General features: G+C 40.9%; 1 protein-coding gene across 3 annotated transcripts in view; it reads left to right on the forward strand.

The window, feature by feature from the left end:
- Positions 1-18986, forward strand: part of WDR44 (WD repeat domain 44) — an 83666-nt gene that overhangs the window by 21059 nt on the left and 43621 nt on the right. The window contains exons 2-5 of one of the 3 annotated variants that reach the window (XM_027837317.1): positions 5909-5942; positions 12201-12272; positions 17832-18474; positions 18679-18809. In XM_027837317.1, the coding sequence (XP_027693118.1) occupies positions 5909-5942; positions 12201-12272; positions 17832-18474; positions 18679-18809 (880 nt within the window). The remainder of the gene's footprint in view (positions 1-5908; positions 5943-12200; positions 12273-17831; positions 18475-18678; positions 18810-18986) is intronic. The other 2 variants (XM_027837328.1, XM_027837337.1) reach the window with 2 other exon arrangements.

The following is an 18986-nucleotide window of genomic DNA, read 5'->3' on the forward strand; positions in this document are numbered from 1 at the left end:
TTTCCCCTCTCCAGGCCTTCCTCTACATAGCTGCCAAAACAATTTTCATAAAGCACAGATCTAATCATGTCTTTACTCCTGCTCAAGAAACTCCAGTGGCTTCCTGCTGCCTCTCAGCTGAGCTCTAAATGCCCATTGGGCATTTAAAGCTCTTTGGAACGCAGCCCCTTCCTACCTTTCCAGTCTTTTTACACTTTATTCCCCTTCATGAGCTCTATGCTCCACCTGCAAAAGACCATTTCCCATCTGGGTACCTTTGTGCAAGTAGCAACTACATGTCTAGAATGCTTTCCCTGCCCCCCTCCTCCCATCCTCTTGGAATTCCTGGTTTCCCTCAAGCCTCGGCTCAAATGACACTTTTTACATAAAGTCTTTCCTGGTCCTTCAGGCTTCTGCTAGTATACTCCCTCTCCCATAACCATGGTATTCATTTTGAATATGTTATATTTATCCATTTTGTCTCCCCCATTAAAATGTAAGCTTTTCCAGGGCAGAGGTTGGTTCACTTTTGTCTGTATCCTCAGCATCAAGCGTGGTGCCTGGCACACATAGTAGGCACTTCTAAATGATTGTTGTTTGATTGACCTTGACTGGTACCCAGTAGTTTGCCATTCCTTTGAGCTTCAAAGAAAAGTTCTCCCTGCCCCTTGTAGTGAGAGAATTCTTTCTCATAAGCTTTCCTGTTTCTTGAGATTAAATGATTATAAAAAAATACTATTAAGGCTAAACTGTTCCAGAGATTAACCACAGCTACTGAAGTGAAGTTCAGAAATTACTGAGAGCCTTGGGTCTGGGCCAACTCTTTCATTTTCCGCCTCCCCTCCCCTCTTTATTCCCTGTTCCTGGCTCCTGCCACTTCTACAGCTCAGGGGAGAGGAAGGAATTGGGAGTACATAACACCAAGTAATTAATTTTGATCTTGGTTCTAGGAATCAATATAACAGTTTTTTTTTAAATGAATACCATGAAAACCATAGACTTTTAGATTTCAGATGTACCTTGGAGATCATCTGGTCATTGGATCATAGATTCAGGACTAGAAGGGACTTCATGTAGTTCTTCCCTCTCATTTTAAGAAGAAGAGGAGACTGAGCTCCAAGAGAAGTCTAGTGACTCATCCAAGTTCATACAAGTGGTTGAATGATCTTTCTGCTGCACCAGCTGCCTCTCCATGTGCTACAAATAAGGAAGTTCCAAGGACTTGTCTTCAACAATGGGAGAGCCAAGACTAGAAGCCAGGTCACTTGACTCTAACAGGGCCCTTCCTTCTCTGTTCTGGGTGAGAGTTGTGCTTCTGCACCCTAACAATCTGAACCAGTTCTGCCAATAGCGCTCATGTCTAGAGGCCTTGAAGGGTTAGGAGATGAGTTCTAGATATTAGCTTATCTGTTCCTCAAAGCACTTCTGTGAGGTGTTGTTACAGCTGCAGAAACAGAGGCTCTGAGGGGCTAAGTGACTAGACCAGGAGTGGGGAGCCTGCCTCCAGGCCACAGGTTCCTCATCCCTGGACTAGACCTTCCTGATTCCAAGCTTAGTCATTGCTCTTTCTGTTGTATTATGCCATGGCTCAAGAGGAAAGAATGCTGGATTTGGAGTTTGAAGAGTTGGAGCCAAATTCTAGCTCTGCTTACTACCTCTGTGACCATGGGCAGGTCCCTGGACCTTTCTAGGTTTTTTGTTTTTCTGTTTTTAATGAGTAATGGGGTGGGAGAAACAGATGAGATGATCTTTAAGATTCTTTCCAGCTCTAAACCCCATGATTGCATTCTATCCATCTTGAAATTGAAAAGACACAGCAAGAAATGGCTTGTCCCCCTATTCAGTACAAATTCAAGAATTGGGCAATAAGGGAAAAGGCCTCTGAGTAACCAAAATGGAAGTCACATAGTCTTTTAAGAAGAAAGGGAAGGAAAGGAATAAGTGTTTATATAGTACCTACTGTGTGCAGGGCACTGTGCTTTAAGCTGATGTATTTGGAGGCCCTCATGCCTTCACTAAGATCTGATCAAATCTTAATTGTGACACAAACCTAACCTATATTAGTTATTTGCTTTTCCATCCCAGAAAAGATTGGAAGCAAGAAATTAGAATCTGTCATTTTTCAGAGGCACCATTTATGACAGCAGGAAGGGACAATTGATAATCCAAAAACAAAAGAGGAGACAAAATCAAAGCATAGTGGTCTGGGACTGTTTATTATAAAATCTAAGAACGCTTCAGAGCTCAGTAACAGCCAAAGGTGCCATTTGAGAATAATTGATGTTTTAATTTAATGTAATAGTTTAATTTAATGACCATGTGTCACTGAGAAACGGTTAAGTTGTGTTGTTATACTCTGCCTGTATAATCTGTGTAATCCATTTTAGATGGATTCGATTAAAATTAGTTAAAATAGAAAAGGTTTGGATATTTTAAAGGTCTAAGTTATAGTCATCTAGGAAGTGTGTGTTTGTGTGGAGCACTCTCTTCCCTGGTAGTGCTTGCTGTGAACAAGCACTATGTTACTTGAGTTTTGTCAATAGATGAGTTCAAAGGTATCGAATCTTAATCTGTTTGATCTTCTTGGAACCCGTCAAATGCTTTGACTGGTGCAGTCCTAGCTAGCCTCAGAAACAGACAATTACATAAGCTCTCATTTCAAGATGCTAATAAAAAAAGACTGCTAACTTAGGAAAAGAGTATCTACCTAGGACCAGTCCCAATAAGTTGGCATTCTCTTTGCTCTTTGGTTCTCTTGGCACATACAAATTCCTTTGGTCACCTTTGCAAATTAGGGTTTTTTCCCCCTACTTTTGACTTGAAACTAATGTTCTTTTGATGGATCAAAGGAGAACTTAATTATGCCCTCTTTAACAAAATAGCCATTTTTTTTTAATTTGTGGTTTATAATTTGAAAGTGATTATGACGTGGAGCCAGTGTTAAAAATGTCCAAGTGGATGTCTCACTGAATTTACTTTGCATCTAGGAGCCAACCTGGAACGTAGTCAGATGATTCCCTACTCTAGTGTTCTAGCTGGGAGGTTGGGACGAGACAGCATCCATCTTGAAGAGGAAAGCCCTACCGGGTGACTGTGAGAGCTTACAGAAAAGTGTTGAAGATTGTTCTGTCCAGGCTTAAAAGAGGTTGTTGAACATATCTTGTCAGGGAATTTCCTGGGCCACACATGGTGGGAGGAGCCAGGCCTTTCGGGGAGTTCTTGTGGCTATTTGGGCACCTCTCCCTCTAGGACCCAAACTCAAGCGTGGCCCGGGGCAAGTAAGGGCCTGCCTCAGACCCTAGAAACCTCCAGCTGGGGCCTACTGGTACTCAAACTAAGTGATACTATTTGGTGCTGTTATTTCTTTTCACCTTAATGGTCTAGTAAAACAAATTCCTAGAATGTAAGCTCCACCAGGACAGAGATCCTGTCTGATTCATTTTCAGATCTTCATCTATTGTTGTGTTCTGCGTATTAGTAGGCACTTACTCAGTGTTTATTTAATTGGATACACATGAAGGGCAAGGAAAAAAAACACTTGTGTATTTTCAAGTAAAATTGTCCCCAGTATTCTAGATGTCAGATCTGAGCATGAGGCTTAGTGTTGACTACAAAAAGAGCAGAACCATACAAGTTTGAAGTGGGTTCTTTCTCCCCAGACTCCAAGCTGAGCACCAGCTGCCCGAGAACTCCTGAGGCCCTGGGATGAATTCCTTAGGGAGCAAGGCCATCTGTTTACCTTAGACACATATAGTTTATTAAAGATGAGCCTCTCAGTCAGGAAGCCCAGGATTCCAATCAAACCTCTGACACCCCCTGGCTGGGCCACCCAGGGCAAATCCTCTCAGTGCCCTAAGTACCCTCCTCTCCAAGACTCGTAAGTTGGAGAAGAGCTGCCCCATCCACATGGGTAGAGGGAGTTTCCTCACCAGGAGCTCCTCCTACTGGCAAGATCACAGCTGTACACACTCAGCACAAAGTACGGCACAAGGAGTTAGGAAGCAGTGACCACGTTAAGGTGACACAGCCAGCTCCATGTCGAGGTAGCCTCTCTGGTGCCAGGTGGGAACTGGCAAACTCTGGGACAGTGATTGGCCTACGTCAGCCCTGAAAGGTCAGTAATGAGAAACGAGTGATGGTCTTCTACCCTCTCAAAATCATCAGAATACACCAACTTCTTCTGTGTGCTGCAGTTAAGAAATCTCATGCCCTCTTTTAGGTGAGCTGGGGTGGGGGTCCTTTCTCCTGTTGTGCATGCACTTCTGTACCTTCCTCGTTTGCCAGCATCTCATTCCCTTCTGCCTTCTCTTCTTACTGTCTCCTCCTATGGGAGTGACATATATTTGAATGTTTGTTTTTTCCGGTTGCTGTTACCCAAATGTTATTGCTGGTATTCTTATGCAGGAGAAAGCCATGGTCTCCTGGGCATGTAGCTCAGACTCCCAACTCTCCTGCTTCCTCATTGTGTGGCTTTGGACAAGTCATTTCACTTCTCTGTAAAATGTAGAGGTTTGGATTAGCCGATCTCAGAGGTTCCTTGTAACTCTGAGTCCTGTGCCTTAGAAGCTTAGTGTTCCATTGGCGGGGATCTTTTTGTTTTTGGGGACTGATTTGATATTGTGCTCGCTTCTTAGATTGCAAACTCTTGTTTTGGCCTCGTATGTATGTAGGAAACAGTTTGAGATCTATGATAAGAAATGTGTATGTTTCTAGAACTGAAGCTGATAATCTTAGGGAAACCACATATTTACTGCGTAGAAATGTTGCTTCATTTTTGGAAGTTGTCCTAAATTATTATGATTTCTTCAGTGTTTATACTTCTTAATAGAAAATTTCTACACCTTAGTAAAGGGTACTTAACCTAAAGTTCATGAAATTGGTTTTTTAAAAAATGTATTTTGATAATTGTATTTTATTGTAGCTGATTTCCTTTGTAATCCTATGCATTTTATTTTATGATTTTTAAAGTATTATTCAGAGTGGAGATCCATAGATTTCTCCAGATTGCCAGAGTGGTCCGTAATATGACAAAGATTATGAACTCAGGCCTTACTAGATGGTTTTATGAATTGCTGAAGCTAAAAAAAAAATGTCAGCTTATAGTGATGAAGCTCTTGTTGGAAATAAGTCATATGCTACGTTAGCAGGTACTAAAAATGGAAGAATGGAAAGGCAGTTATGTCATAGTCCAGTGAATGGGAGTCAGGAGAAGTAGGTTCAAGTCCTGGTTCTGATACTTACTGCCTGTGTGTCCGTAGATAAGGTATTTAGAACCTCTTCGAACCTCGGTTTCCTCATCTGTAAGATAAGGATGATAATTGCTAATTGCCTGACTGGATTAAAAAAAGTGTAAAGCACTTTCTAAACTTTAGAGCCCTATATAAATATCTTACTGTTACATGAGCCTGGTGATGACCCATAGGTTTGTGGTGCTAGGACCAGGCAAGGTAATTTGGAAGAGGCTCATCACTGGTTTGGTCACAGGGTGATGAGTTTTTCACCCATTACAATTCTCTAAAGCCTCTCCAGCAAGGCACAGAATGGGTGGTGATTTGCTTTAGTAATAGGAATCCACATGTAATTGTTAAGGGATAAATGGCCATTTTCAAGGAGGTCTCTAATGGATGGCCCCTCGAAATCTGTGCTTGGCCCTGTTTTGTTTATCGTTTTCATCAGTGATCTTAGATAAAGGCTTAGCTGGCATACTTGCATCCCTAGATGACACAAAGCTGGGAGGGAGTGCTAACACAGCACATGACCATCAGGATTGAAAAAGAATCCCAGCCACTAGAATGTCGGGTCACATGTAATAACATGTTGTTGAAAATTCCATTTTGTATTTTGGAATAGAGTCTGTATAGGAGCCTTATTAGATATAGAAGAGTTTTTCCTGCCCACTTACTTCTTTTTGCTTTTGTTTCATCAACAGGTCCCCAACAAAGATTGGGTTTCCAACCTTGAAGGTAAGTTGGACTTTGTGAAACATACCTGTGCTTCTCCAGATTTTGTGCAGTGTTGTCCAGGCTTCCTTCTTTCCTTTCTGCTTTTTTCTAGATCATCCTTTACTCCCTAACAGCATTAACATGACCTCCAGTCCTTAGTACGGCCTGGCTTGCCTCACAGCATTGTGAGGCAAACACATTAAAGCATTACCCAACTGTCAGCTAGTATAATATTTGGTTATTTGTTCTTTTATTTATTGGTCCAGGCCTGTGGTTTCATCAGTGTAAGGAATTCTTAGTGTGTAAACTTCTTTCCCTAATGCAGATTGGCAACTCTAGAGTAACCCCTGGGACACTGCAAAGTTAAGCCACTTACCTATGGCCACACGTTTGGTATAACTCAGGTCTTCTTTATTCCAAAGCCAGCCCTCTATCCAATATATGAAGCTGCCTGTCCTAAAAAATATTATTTATTACTGGATGTATATGTGCTCTAGAAATGTCTGAGCCTAAATATTCCATGCTAATATAGGGTAGGGATAAAGACTGGGATTGTGACTTCCTTGGTGTAGGGACCTTCTTGGTGAGGACTATTGTTCCCCCCTCCACACACCGCCCCCCATGCCCCCAATCCAGGGAAGCACCTTCTCTCTGATGTAGAGTCTTAACAAGTCGTCAAGAGTATGTGTCAGAGGCAGGGCTTGAACCAATGCTTCCTGGTTTGGAGGCTGATCAGCTGGCCATTAGAATGTAAGCTCTTTGAAGTCGGGGACCATCTAGCTTGCTTTTGTATGCCAAGTTATGTCTTCTAGTAACCACTTCCATTTTTGTAGATCTATAATGGTTACAAAGAAGTGTTCTCATTACAACTCTGAGGTGAGTTGTACAAGTAATAAGTGTTTGTTGCATTGAATTATTATTATTATCCTCATTTTGCAGATGAAGGAACTGAGACTCAGAGCAATAAAACAAGTTGCTAAGGTTCTTAGAGCTAGTAAATGTCAGCCAACCTTTGACCACCTCCTCTCCCATCTCTTCAGACACAAAGCCCAGTCCTCTCCTACTATATTACATTGGGGTGTGTGTATGAGGGGAATCTCTTCATCCATCTTGACAAGGATACTTTTTTTCTTTTAAAATTAGTATTTCAGGGGCAGCTAAGTGGTGCAGTGGATAGAGCACCGGCCCTGAAGTCAGGAGGACCTGAGTTCAAATCCGGCCTCAGACCGAACACCTGACACCTACTAGCTATGTGACACTGAACAAGTCACTTAACCCCAATTGCCTAAAAATAAAAAAAATTTTTTAAAAATTAGTATTCCATTAACCAATATATAAAACAAAGATTGTTATGCACTGGAGAGAACCTGGAGCATATATGGAATAAATCTGCCTATTGGGATTCTATGAAACAGCCTTCCACATATCCACATCACGCTTCTTCTCTTAGAACCAGGGACTTGGACGTGAACCTGGGCCCACAGTTTTGTCCAGTCACTTAGCTGCTATGTGACTTCAGTGGCTATTGACTCAGATGCTGACTTTCTCACCCTCTTAAAGTCTTTGAGAATGGTCCAAGGGGATCTTTGACAAAAATAATAGGCACGATCTTTTCCACATACTGTTTTCTGTTAGATATCTTTCCTATCTTCATTTCACTTAGTTGACAGAAAGATGTAAGGAATACAAGATCCTGCAGTTGTACATTACACACACACACACACACACACACACACACACACACACAGCATTTGACCGCAAAAAAATGTAGTCTTAAAGGTTCTCCTCCACAGGTGGGTACAGAAATTCATATTGGCCAATAGGGAAGTAGGAGAGAAAGGGACTAAGCAAAGGAACAGGGGTGGGGAGTGATATAAAAGGGAAGGAAGAGTAAGAGAGGCAGTGGTGAAAAGCAAAACAGACCCTTGAAGAGGTGACAGGGTTAAAAAGAGAAGGATAATCAGAAGAAAATAGGATGGATGGAAATGCACAGTTAATAATCTTAACTGTCAATGTGAATGGGATGAATTCACTCATAAAATGGAAGTGGATAGCAGAATGGATTAGAAAACAAAATCCAGCAATATGTTTTTTTACAAAAAACACACCCAAAACAGAAAGACACACACAGTTAAAATAAGAGGCTAGAGCAGAATCTATTCTGCTTTAACTGAAGTAAAAAAGGGCAGGGGTAGCAATCATGATCTCAGACAAAGCAGAAACAAAAATAGATCTAATTAAAAAAGATAAACAAGGAAACTACATTTTGCTAAAAGGTACCCTACACAATGAATTAATATCAATACTGAACATATATGTACCACATGGCATAGCATCCAGATTCTTGAAGAAAAAGTTAAGAGTTACAGGAGGAAATAGACAGTAAAACTATACTAATATAGGACCTCAGTTTATCCCTCTTAGACCTAGATATATCTAACCATAAAGTCCACAACAAGTAAGTTAAAGAGATGAATAGAATTTTACAAAAGTTAGATATGTTATGCCTCTGGAGAATACTGAATGGGAATAGAAAGGAACAAATCTTTTGTTTTTTTCAGCTGTGCATGACACCTTCGCAAAAATTGACCGTGCATTAAGGCATAAAAACTTCACAAACAAATGCAGAAACATTAAATGCATCTTTTCTGACCATAATGCAATAAAAAATACATTAAGTAAAAGATTTTGAAGCATAGATTAAAGATTAATTGGAAACTGTGTAACCTAATCTGACAGACTGAGTGAGTCAAAGAACAAATCATAGAAATAATCAATTTCATTAAAGATAATGACAACAGTGAGACAACATACCGAAATTTGTGGGATGCATCCAAAGCATTTATATGGAAATTTATATCTGTAAATTCTTATATCTTATATATGAAAGAAAGAGCAGATCAGTGAAGTGGGCAGGCAACTACAAAAACTAGAAAAACAACAATTTAAAAATCCCCAACTAAACAATAAAATAGAAATACTGAAAATGAAAGGAGAGATTAATAAAATTGAAAGTTTAAAAAAAATTGAACTAATAAGTAAAACTAGGAGCTAGTTTTATAAAAAACAACAACAATAAAATAGATAAACCATTGATTTATTTTATTTATTGATTAATCAATAAGTTGATTAAAAAAAGAAAGAACCCCAGTTTACCAGTATCTAGAATGAAAAGGGTGAATGTGCGACCAATGAAGACGAAATTAAATTATTTATTAGCAGCAGTTTTGCCCAACTAGTAGATGTTAGTGGGGTAAGAACTCACTGTTTGCCAAAAACACCTGGGAAAACTAGAAAGAAGTCTGTCAGAAAGAAACTGGGCATACAGCAACGTCTCACATTATATACCAAGGTAACCTCCAAATGGGTACATGATTTAGACATAAAGGGTAATCTCATAAGCAAATTATTGGGCCATGGAGGAAGTAACCTATAAGATCTATAGGTAGAGATTCATGACCGAATATGAGGTAGAGAGGTTCACAGGAGGTAAGACAGGTAATTTTGATTACATAAAATTTAAAAGATTTTATACATAATGTAGCTAAAATTAAAGGAAGCAGGAAACTGGGGAAAAATCTTTGCATCAGATTTCTCTGATAAAGGTTTCATTTCTCAAATATATAGGAAACTGAGCTAATTTTATAAGAATTAGAGCCATTCCCCAATTGATTAAGTGCTCAAGGATATGAACAGGCAGTTTTTAGAAGAAGAAATCAAAGCTATCAGTAGCCATGTGAAAAAATGTTCTAAATCACTAATCATTACAGAAATAAAAATTAAAATAACTCTCAGGTACCACCTCATACCTATCAGATTGGCTAACATGACAGAAAAGGAAAATGGTAAATGCCAGAGGGGATATGGGAAAATATCTACCCACTGTTGCACTGTGGGTAGATCTATGAAGTAGACCAACCATTCTGAAGAGCAATTTGAACTATGCCTAAAAACTATGATCCAGCAATATTGCTACTAGGTTTGTACCTGAAAATGAAAAAGGAAAAGGACCTATATATACAAAAATATTTAGAGCAGTTCTTTTTGTGGTGGTAAAAAGTTGGAAACTGAAGGGATGCACATTATTTGGCGAATGGCTAAACATGTTATGGTATGTGAATGTGATGGAATACTATTGTGCTGTAAGAAATGATGAAGGGAATAGTTTCAGAAAAACCTGGAGAATATATATATATATATATATATATATATATATATATATATATATATATGAACTGATGCAAAGTGAAGTGAGTAGAACCAGGAGAGCAATTTATACAGTAACAGCAATATTGTAAAGATAATCAGCTGTGAAAAAAACTTATTAATTCTGATCAACACAGTGACCAACTACGGTTCCAAAGGACTCAAGACGAAACATGCTGTCCACCTCCTAGAGAACTGATGCACTCAGATCATAGATTGGAGCATTTTTTCTTTCTTGTTTTTCTCCCCCTACAATATGACTAGTAGGAAATTTGTTTTGCGCGCCTTCATTTTTGCAATGGGTTTTGTATTTCTTGCTTTCTCAGTGGGTTGGGGAGGGGAAGTGAGAAGAGAATTTGGAACTGAAAATAAAATTGAATTAACAAAAAAAAGTTCTCCACTTAAGATACTTCTCTGCTTTAAAAGGCTAAAACCTGGCTCATGCTGGGTCGGCTCCTTAACTTTCGGATGGGAATGAAATGAGACACTGTGTAGCAGTTAACAAATAGGAAGTTTACTTAGCCATAGCAAGGGAAGGACATTCAGAGAAGGGAAGGGATTTGTGTGCTGTTGGTCATGCTGCTGACTTGAGTAGATTGGGCCAGCAGGTTACCTAGCAAAACCCAAATAAATGAAGAAGGAATGCTGCACAGATAGTGACATGCATTTTATTGGGAAGCCTCTCCATTCATTGTATCAGTACATATATCTTTGGAGAAGGAAATGGCAAACCACTCCAGTATCTTAACAGTTGGACATGACTGAAGTGAATGAAAAACAACAACAACATATACATCTTGGGCATATGCAAATGGAAAATGAGCTGACCCTGGAATTGACTAGGTCTATGGTGCTTCTTAAACTGTGGGTCACAGTGGGAGAGTAACCCTTTATAACCTTAAACTGCTCCCTAAAGACGCATTGAACACTAGAATCTTAAAAGAATCAAAGGTACAAGGCATCTAAAGAGTAATGGAAAACTGCATTGTGAATATCAGTAGCTTCGGTATATTCCCAGTGATAACTTGAGGAAGAAGTGTTGTAAGACATTCTCGAAGACATGTATGATTAGAAAAAGGCAGTATCAACAGCAAGAGCTAACAGATGGTTGGCTAGAATATTGTACTTCCTAGCCGTTTATAAGCCATGCTGCTTTCCACTCAGGCCATTTTCTCTACCTCCTCCTTTTGGCAAAGTTGGATCCTACCCCAGGAAACACCATGGGCTCTTATCCGTACCCCTTCCCAACTCCCCTTTATATGTTGTCTTCCCCCATTAGAGTATAAGCTCCATGAGGGCCGAGACTGTTTTGCTTATATTTGTTGTCCTAGCACCTATCACAATACCTGGCACATGGTGCTTAATAAATGCTTGTTCTATCTATCGATATTATTTCGTATCTGACAAATGTTAAAAGACCTCTAAAAAGAAGTCTTTTAGACTGCATTCTAAAGAGAATGTATTATTTCATGTTTTTACTTAGAATAACTTTGGATCGTGTTGGGATTGCATTGGGTAGATTCTCTGGAGAATTTATGAAAAGTCAAGGCTGTGAATCCCATGGGATGTGATGGCATGGATAGGAAATGATCTGCCTTGATGACAGGATTACCCACACTGACAAGCTTAGCTCATAGATCAGTCAGAGCATTGAGTGGAGACTGCTCCCAAATGCCAAATATAGCTTGGTGACTCATAATTTGCAATCCCTTTTAGGGTTAGGAGTTTCATTAATGTTGCCATAATTTTATGACTGTAAAATAGTATAAAATAGGTATAATGTTAAGGTTTTTGCTTTGGATTTTTTGTCATCCTAAACACATACCTGTTCACACAGACACACACATCCCCACTTCCTGAATTGCATAGTTGTGTTAAAGATTACCAAAAAGAAAACAGAAAAATGTTGATGTGTTGACTTCTCAAGTTTTTAAAACTTCTATAATTTAACATATAAATCACGGCCTTTAGGAATAAGGATACCAGCTTTTCTGATCCGTGCTTACTTTATCCAGATTTTCTTTTTTAAAGACAGGAGTCTCACTCAGGTTTGTCATTTTGTTGTTTTTCCAGGAGACAGATAGCATTAAACATAAGGTTGGAAATGAGTCCGTTGTTCAAGAATTGAAACAGGATGATTCCAAGGTCAGTTAAATTTCACTAAGGATAGCCAACTTTAATAAGAGAATGGTTTTTCCTCACCAGTGTGTTTCTAGTATCTTGTTGAGTACAACATGACTATTTGATAAATTTTTTTCTAGAATTTGTTAGTGATGTGAAATAATGTATTTTTCTTAAAATTGTCAGTCTTTAAGCTTATCTCATTTTTTATTATTAAAATAACTTCTACTTGACACATGGAGTATTTGTAAAAGTGCATGAGTAGGAATGTAGTATTTTATGTTTTTACTAGAATAACTTTGGGCCACATGGGAATTCAAACTGGGCATTAAGTACAACGTGTGAGAAGTACCCTAGACTCCTGATTTCAGGGTTCCAGGGTTGTCTATGTCAAGTCCTTGGGCTTACTCCTTTGCTCTTCAAATACTTCATATCAGAGAGAACCAGAGACCTGGCAATGGAGAACAAGCCTGAAATACTGCAGTTGACTAGATCTTGTGGGAGACAAACGTTACATGTCAGATATGGTCCCTTCCTCCTTGTGTTTGCACTCTTATAGAGGAGATCAGGTGTATATACGTGTGTGTGTGTGTACGTGTATATAACATGTGCCTATAGGGATATATACATGCTATATACATATTTGTTATAGCACATATGCGTGTTTCACATACATATATGTACACAGCATACATTCACATGCACACAACGAATTCAGAAAAAAAAAATTACTCAACCCTGCTGCTTGAAACCAAAGCAGATTTACCTCTAAAGAAAAATCACCGAGTAGAGGATTGTGTTGTCTGAGCATTAATAGAGTCCTACTTTTAAGATGCTATTAGTCCATGACTATGTGCAGGAACCAGATGTTTATTTGTCCATTCATTCAACAAGTATGTTATGCTTACTGTGTACAAGGTACCGGGGTAGATGCTGGGGATGTAAAGACAAAAATAAAAAGAAGTCTCTACCTTTACATTTTTGGGAGGAGGAGGGGGTTTACAACATTCATAATAGCAGTAATGACAGCTGACATTTATATAGAGCTTTAAGGTTTTTAAAGCACTTCACACGTATCCCATTTAATCATCGCAACAACCCTGTAAGGTAGGTGATGGTATTATCCCTATTTCATAGCTGAGGAAACTGAGGCAGAGGTTAAATGACTTGCTTAGGGTCACACAGCAAGTAGGTATCTGAGACAGAACTTGAATTTAGGGTTTCCTGACTCCAAATCCAGCATTCTATCCACTCTAGCTTCCTCATTTCAATGAAAAAATAAATAGGATCGAATTTGAGGATAGAGGACATGAGCAACTAGGGAGCAGGAGAGCTCTCCTTATAAGACGTGGCACTCAAGTTGAATCTTGTTGGAAACAGAGGAGTTGAAGAGGGCTGTATTCCAGGAGTAGAAGGGTCTCTGTGCTAATGCGCAGGGAGGCAAAATGGAAGGCTGCCTTTGAAGAACCCAGAGTCCGCTGGCTGGCCTGCAGCGTCGCATGTGTGAAGGGATAGCAGTGGGAAAGGTAGACCAGAGGCCCACTGTGATGGGCTTTGAATGCCACAGAAGGAGTGAGGAGTTTCACTCTTTCCTTGGAGTGGATCTACTACCTAGTACACTGGAGGCCATCTTGTTCCCTTTGAGACTTGGGAGAATTCTTGAGCTAACCTGACGTCTTAGTTCTTAGGAAAGCAGCTCTCTAGCTTCAGTTTTTTCCCCTTAAATTAACTTTTTAATTAAAAAAAAAAGTTTGGAGAGAGAGAAGGTAATTGGTCAGGAGATAGCAGTGCTGTAGAAACTAGAGTTTACATAAATGTGTTTGAGGCCCTAGGTTTTCCACGGTAGATTATGAAATGCTAGGAGCTGGAGTCTAAAGGGGAACATGAGAGAAGTAGGGGGTTGTCTTCCCGAGCCCCTTGGGTGAGCTTTGCTATTAGTTCATTCCATGAAGGGAGCTAGAGAGGATGTGGATGTAAGTGGAAAGCAACAAAGCTGGCTTCAGCCACCTCAAGAAGAGGACTCCTAAGTTAGGGGTCAAAGTTCAAGAGCCTCCCAGTGACCAGACCATCATTCAAGAACCTAGACTTCACCCTTGGTTCTTCTCAGGGGTGAGAGAAGCTGTAAGGAGACCCGTCTTAGGTCAGTTGGGTATCCAAGGCTAGAGCTCAGCCCCTTCTGGCTTTTTGTTTTTGTTCAGTTGTTTCAGTCATGTCTGACTCTTTGTGACCCCATTTGGGATTTTCTTGGCAGAGATACCGGAGTGGCTTGTCGTTTCCTTCTCCGGCTCAGTTTACAGCTGAAGAAACTAAGGCAAATGGAGTTAAGTGATTTGCTCGTGGTCACACAGCTAGGAAGCAACTGAGGCCAGATTTGAACTCAGGTCTTCCTGACTCCAGTCCTGGCACTCTATCCACTGAGCCATAACCCTTCTGGCTAGTCACTGAAATTATTTGGTCAGTCCTGCTGCTTCAACCTCATCTCCAGGAAGGGTTTGACTAGTGTGGTATAGTGAGGAATCCATTCTCCCAAGCCCTTCTAGACAGAAAGTGTTCCAGATAAGAGGTAAGTGAAGAGAGAGCTATGGGAAGAGAGAGTATACAAGAGGAAGGGAGTTGTCATTGGTATCAGCCACAGCAAGTGGTGGGATCAGAAGCTCAGTAGCAAAGGGTTGAGAAGTGAATGGGCAGTGAAGTGAAAGAAGGCAGTTCCTTCTTGGAGTTTGGAGGTGAAAGAGAGGCGAAATACAGGATGATTACACCAGGGGAATGCCAACGAAGAGTGTTTCAAGAATGGAGTAGGCCTAAGAACATCTGTAGGCAGGAGGGAAAGAGCCAATAAACGGATTGAAAGTGAACTGGGTGTTGAGGAATGAGAGAAGGGACAAGCTCCCGGAGGTGATAGACTTAATGGCACCCTCTGCATTTGTTCTGCATGTGTCTCTTCTAGACTTGATCACACAAGTAATTATAAATATATTTCAAAAACTAGGTAACACATTATAGGATTAGAAGTAACTATAGGCATTTAGAGTCGAGAGAATTCGGGGTAAACTGGAGTTATGAGGCAGGCCTTATAGAGGGACAGCCAGAGTTGGGCCCTTTAAGGTTAAATTGAATTTGATTGGAGTAGAGAGAAGAGGATGAGCCATGGCTTGGGAGCAGGAATGAGCTTACAGGATTGTTTGAGCTAATGGAGGAGAGGTCTGTTCATATATGGAAATAGTGAGAAAGACTCTGGAGGGCCTTGAATGTCAGGATGAGGATTCTGTTCTTGATATAGTAGGCATTGGGGAGCTAGTGATGAGTCTTGGAAGTGACATGATGAAAGCAGTCTTTGAAGCAGATTAACTGTATTGAGTCATCAGGGTATAATAGTCATTGTTCAGTCCCGGAGCTGCAAGGGACCCTAGTGCCACACTTGCCTGTGACGTGCGGAGAGTGCTGGAGGCTCCTTAAGAAGCTCTTGTCATAAGACATGCAGAGGGTGCTGAGGGCGCGTGGAAGAGACATTTCAAATCGATTTGGTGCCTACGTAGGGACGACAGAGGAGAAGAGAAAGCTAACCCACGTTTCTGAGTCAGAGGAGTTGGAGGATTGAATTGAACATTTATCAGATGCCTGTTTTGTGCTGGGCAAACAGAAACGAGAGAGAATTGAGCAAGAGAAGCCTGTTGTTGTTTGTGGGTGGGGGGAGATGATAAATTCCATTGGAATGTTTTTAGTTCTAACGGGAATGTCTTGTAAAGCAATGGAAAAACCGAACTTGCCTGGGGCCCTCCTGAAACAGTAGCACTTGAGAGAAGGGTTTGGAAGATCACAGCCAAAGCTGTGAGCAACGGGCCACCCTCCGAGACATGGCAAGGCTTGGACTTGGGGGGCAGGAGGAGAATCAGGTCAGCGCAGTGTCATGGAAGTACTCTTGATGCCCGAGCCCTTGATGGGTGATCTGCCCCGATTGCAATTGGGGACTGTTTTATAATATTCCACTCCTACTTAACTCCTAGTAAAAGAAGGTAGTAAAGGAGCATGGGCTTCAGCACAAACCTAACATTGGACAAAGGCCAGACTGGGACACATGTAGGGAACTAACAGAGAAAGACAGAACTGACTGACCGGACCTTGTTACTTTCAGAAACAGTTTTTGCTTCTTGAGTCAGGAACGTGAGCTAAAATAGCATAGTAGGAGAGCACGGTGAGAAAGGGGGCAGACAGAAAAGGAAGACTGGACAGATGGAGAGAGAACTCAGGCTTAATGTCTTCATATCACTTCCCTAGACCTCAGTTTCCTCCTCTGTAAATGAGGGGGTTGAACCAGATGGTCCCTGCCAGTTCTCGATCGAGGAATACCATGGAACGGTAAAGAATTTGGTGGACAAGCTTCCAGCTGGACTTGGGTGATTAGAGATCTTGTCTCAGTTGTAATTGAATGCTCCTGTTCTTCCAGCCTTGCCTAGGCTTCAGGTTTCCTTGGCCCTTAGTTTTTACTGTTGTCTGAGAAGCATTGCTGAGCCAGACCTGGCTTTGGCCTTCCTGCAGGAGAGGAGACCTACTTGGAGCTTGGCATCTTTCGTTCTCATTTCAGTTCTAGTACCTTTCTGGGTTTCCTACCCTCTCCTTAGGGACATTAATGCAGGTGTATAAAGCCAGAAGCTTGGAATTCTTTCTGTACCAGCAGTTAGGTGGCACCACAGTGAACAGAACACTGGACGGACTTGGAATCAGGGTAACCTAAGTTCAGATCTGGCCTTAGACACTTAATGGCTGTGTGACCCTGGACAAGTTGCTTAACCCTGTTTGCCTCAGTTTACTTATCTGTAAAATGGGAATAAAAATAGCACCTACCTCCCAGGGTTGACATCAGGATCAAATGTGTTTATTTTTATCTATCTATCTGTCTATCTCTCTATCTCTCTATCTCTCTATATGTGTGTGTGTGTGTGTGTGTGTGTGTGTGTGTGTGTCACTTTGCAAGCCTGAAAGTGCTGTATCAATGCTCGCCAATATTATTAGTACTGGGTAAAATCTTAGGATTATGGGAGTTATCCAGCCCAACCCCCTCATTTATACATGAGGTAAGTGAAGGCCCAGGACATGCAGTGATTGGGCCAGGGTCATACAACATAGCCAGGGTTTGAAACTCAGCTTCCTTGCCTGTGGGTCCAGCTCTTTTTCCACTGTGCCACCTGGGTTCAAATCCTGCTGTGACACCAGCTGTATGACTGTGAGCAAGTCATTGCACTTTTCTGGCCTCAGTTCCCTCACTTGTAAAATGAAGATAATGCTTACACTTTTGTGAGCAAAGTACTTTATAAACATTAAAACACTATATAAATGTCAGTTTTATTGTTATTAAGGTTTAGAGTAGGTATTTGGACATCTGGTTAACTAGACTAGTAAATCTCTAAACAGTTATTTCAACTAATTTGGCACAAATATGCAAATGAACAGAAAGGTTGGGTTTAGTTAATTTCTAGGGTTGGTTGGACTCTTTTTTTTTTTTTTTTATACTACAAGGACAATCTGAAATGGCTTAGAAGTTCAATGAATGCTTTCATAAAAATCTCAACTTTTCTCTTTCTTCAGATTATTGACAGTATTATTGAGGAGAGTCAGAAGGTCCAGCAGCTTGAAGATGAACCTTTGGATTCCAAGGGAATAGAACATTCTGATCCAGAATCAACTACAAGTACTCTGGTTGTTGGAACAGACCTTCTGAGCAATATTCCTGGACTTTCAGCCACAGATCAGGTGTCACAAGATGTTAAAAAAAGAGAAAAGCAGAATACATTTAAGGAAACCAAATCCGATGCTAGCAAAGATCCTTGTGCTTATTATGAAAGTGTCTCTGAGAAGCAAGTTAGTGAAACTGTTCAGGTAATAAAAGTCAGTTCAACTGATGAGCATACTGTAATGGAAACCGAAGCAGCAGCAACCAAAAATGAAGAAGAAATAAAACAGACTGACATTTTAGAACAGGTATCCACGGACTTCTTCCCTCCCAAAGATGTAGCTGCAGCAGAAGAAACGGCTCCTGTCAAGCCCCCAAGGCATATTCCTGTAGAGCCCGATATCGTGGCAAGCACTAAGAAGCCTGTCCCAGCTCGGCCTCCCCCCCCAACCCATCTCCCTCCACCCAGACCCCCCCCTCCTGCCCGGCCTAATCCTCCGCCCCGGAAAAAGAAAAATGAATTGGAGTTGGAGACTCTGAAATCGTCAGAGCTAGAAGGCAAGTATATTCTTGGCTCCCTGTGAGGCCTAGAGACCAGGAGCTTCGAGCAGTATAGATAGGCAGAAGTAATAGTTGTCCTGGACATTGAAGGTCATGTCATATTAAGTAGAGGAAACTGGAAGTTCCTGTTCTAATGTTGCTGCTGGGATGGTTAATGGGAATGATGTCGGTGTTTTCTCCCTAATACTGAGTCTGTTGTAGTTCCTACAGAGAATTTTGCATCTGGTAGTGCCTTGACTCCTGGTACGTCTTCCGAATGCCAGCCCAAGGATGCACAACCTTCCCTTGATTTGGCGAGTGCAACCAGTGGAGAGAAAATTGTCACTGACCAGGTGAGTGCAGTCAGATCTACTGAGGCAAGATTGATCACTTCTCTGAAGCTAGGCCAGAGACAGAAGATCTTGACTTGTTGCTTTCTATTTTGACCTCACACAGAGAAGTCACGTCTACTGTTAAACAGAGAGTTCTAGGTTACCAAAAGGAGAGGAAGCTATGGAAACAATTGAAAT

Source organism: Vombatus ursinus, unplaced genomic scaffold, assembly GCF_900497805.2.
Source record: "Vombatus ursinus unplaced genomic scaffold, bare-nosed wombat genome assembly UNPS02004533.1, whole genome shotgun sequence".
Classification (NCBI taxonomy): domain Eukaryota; kingdom Metazoa; phylum Chordata; class Mammalia; order Diprotodontia; family Vombatidae; genus Vombatus; species Vombatus ursinus.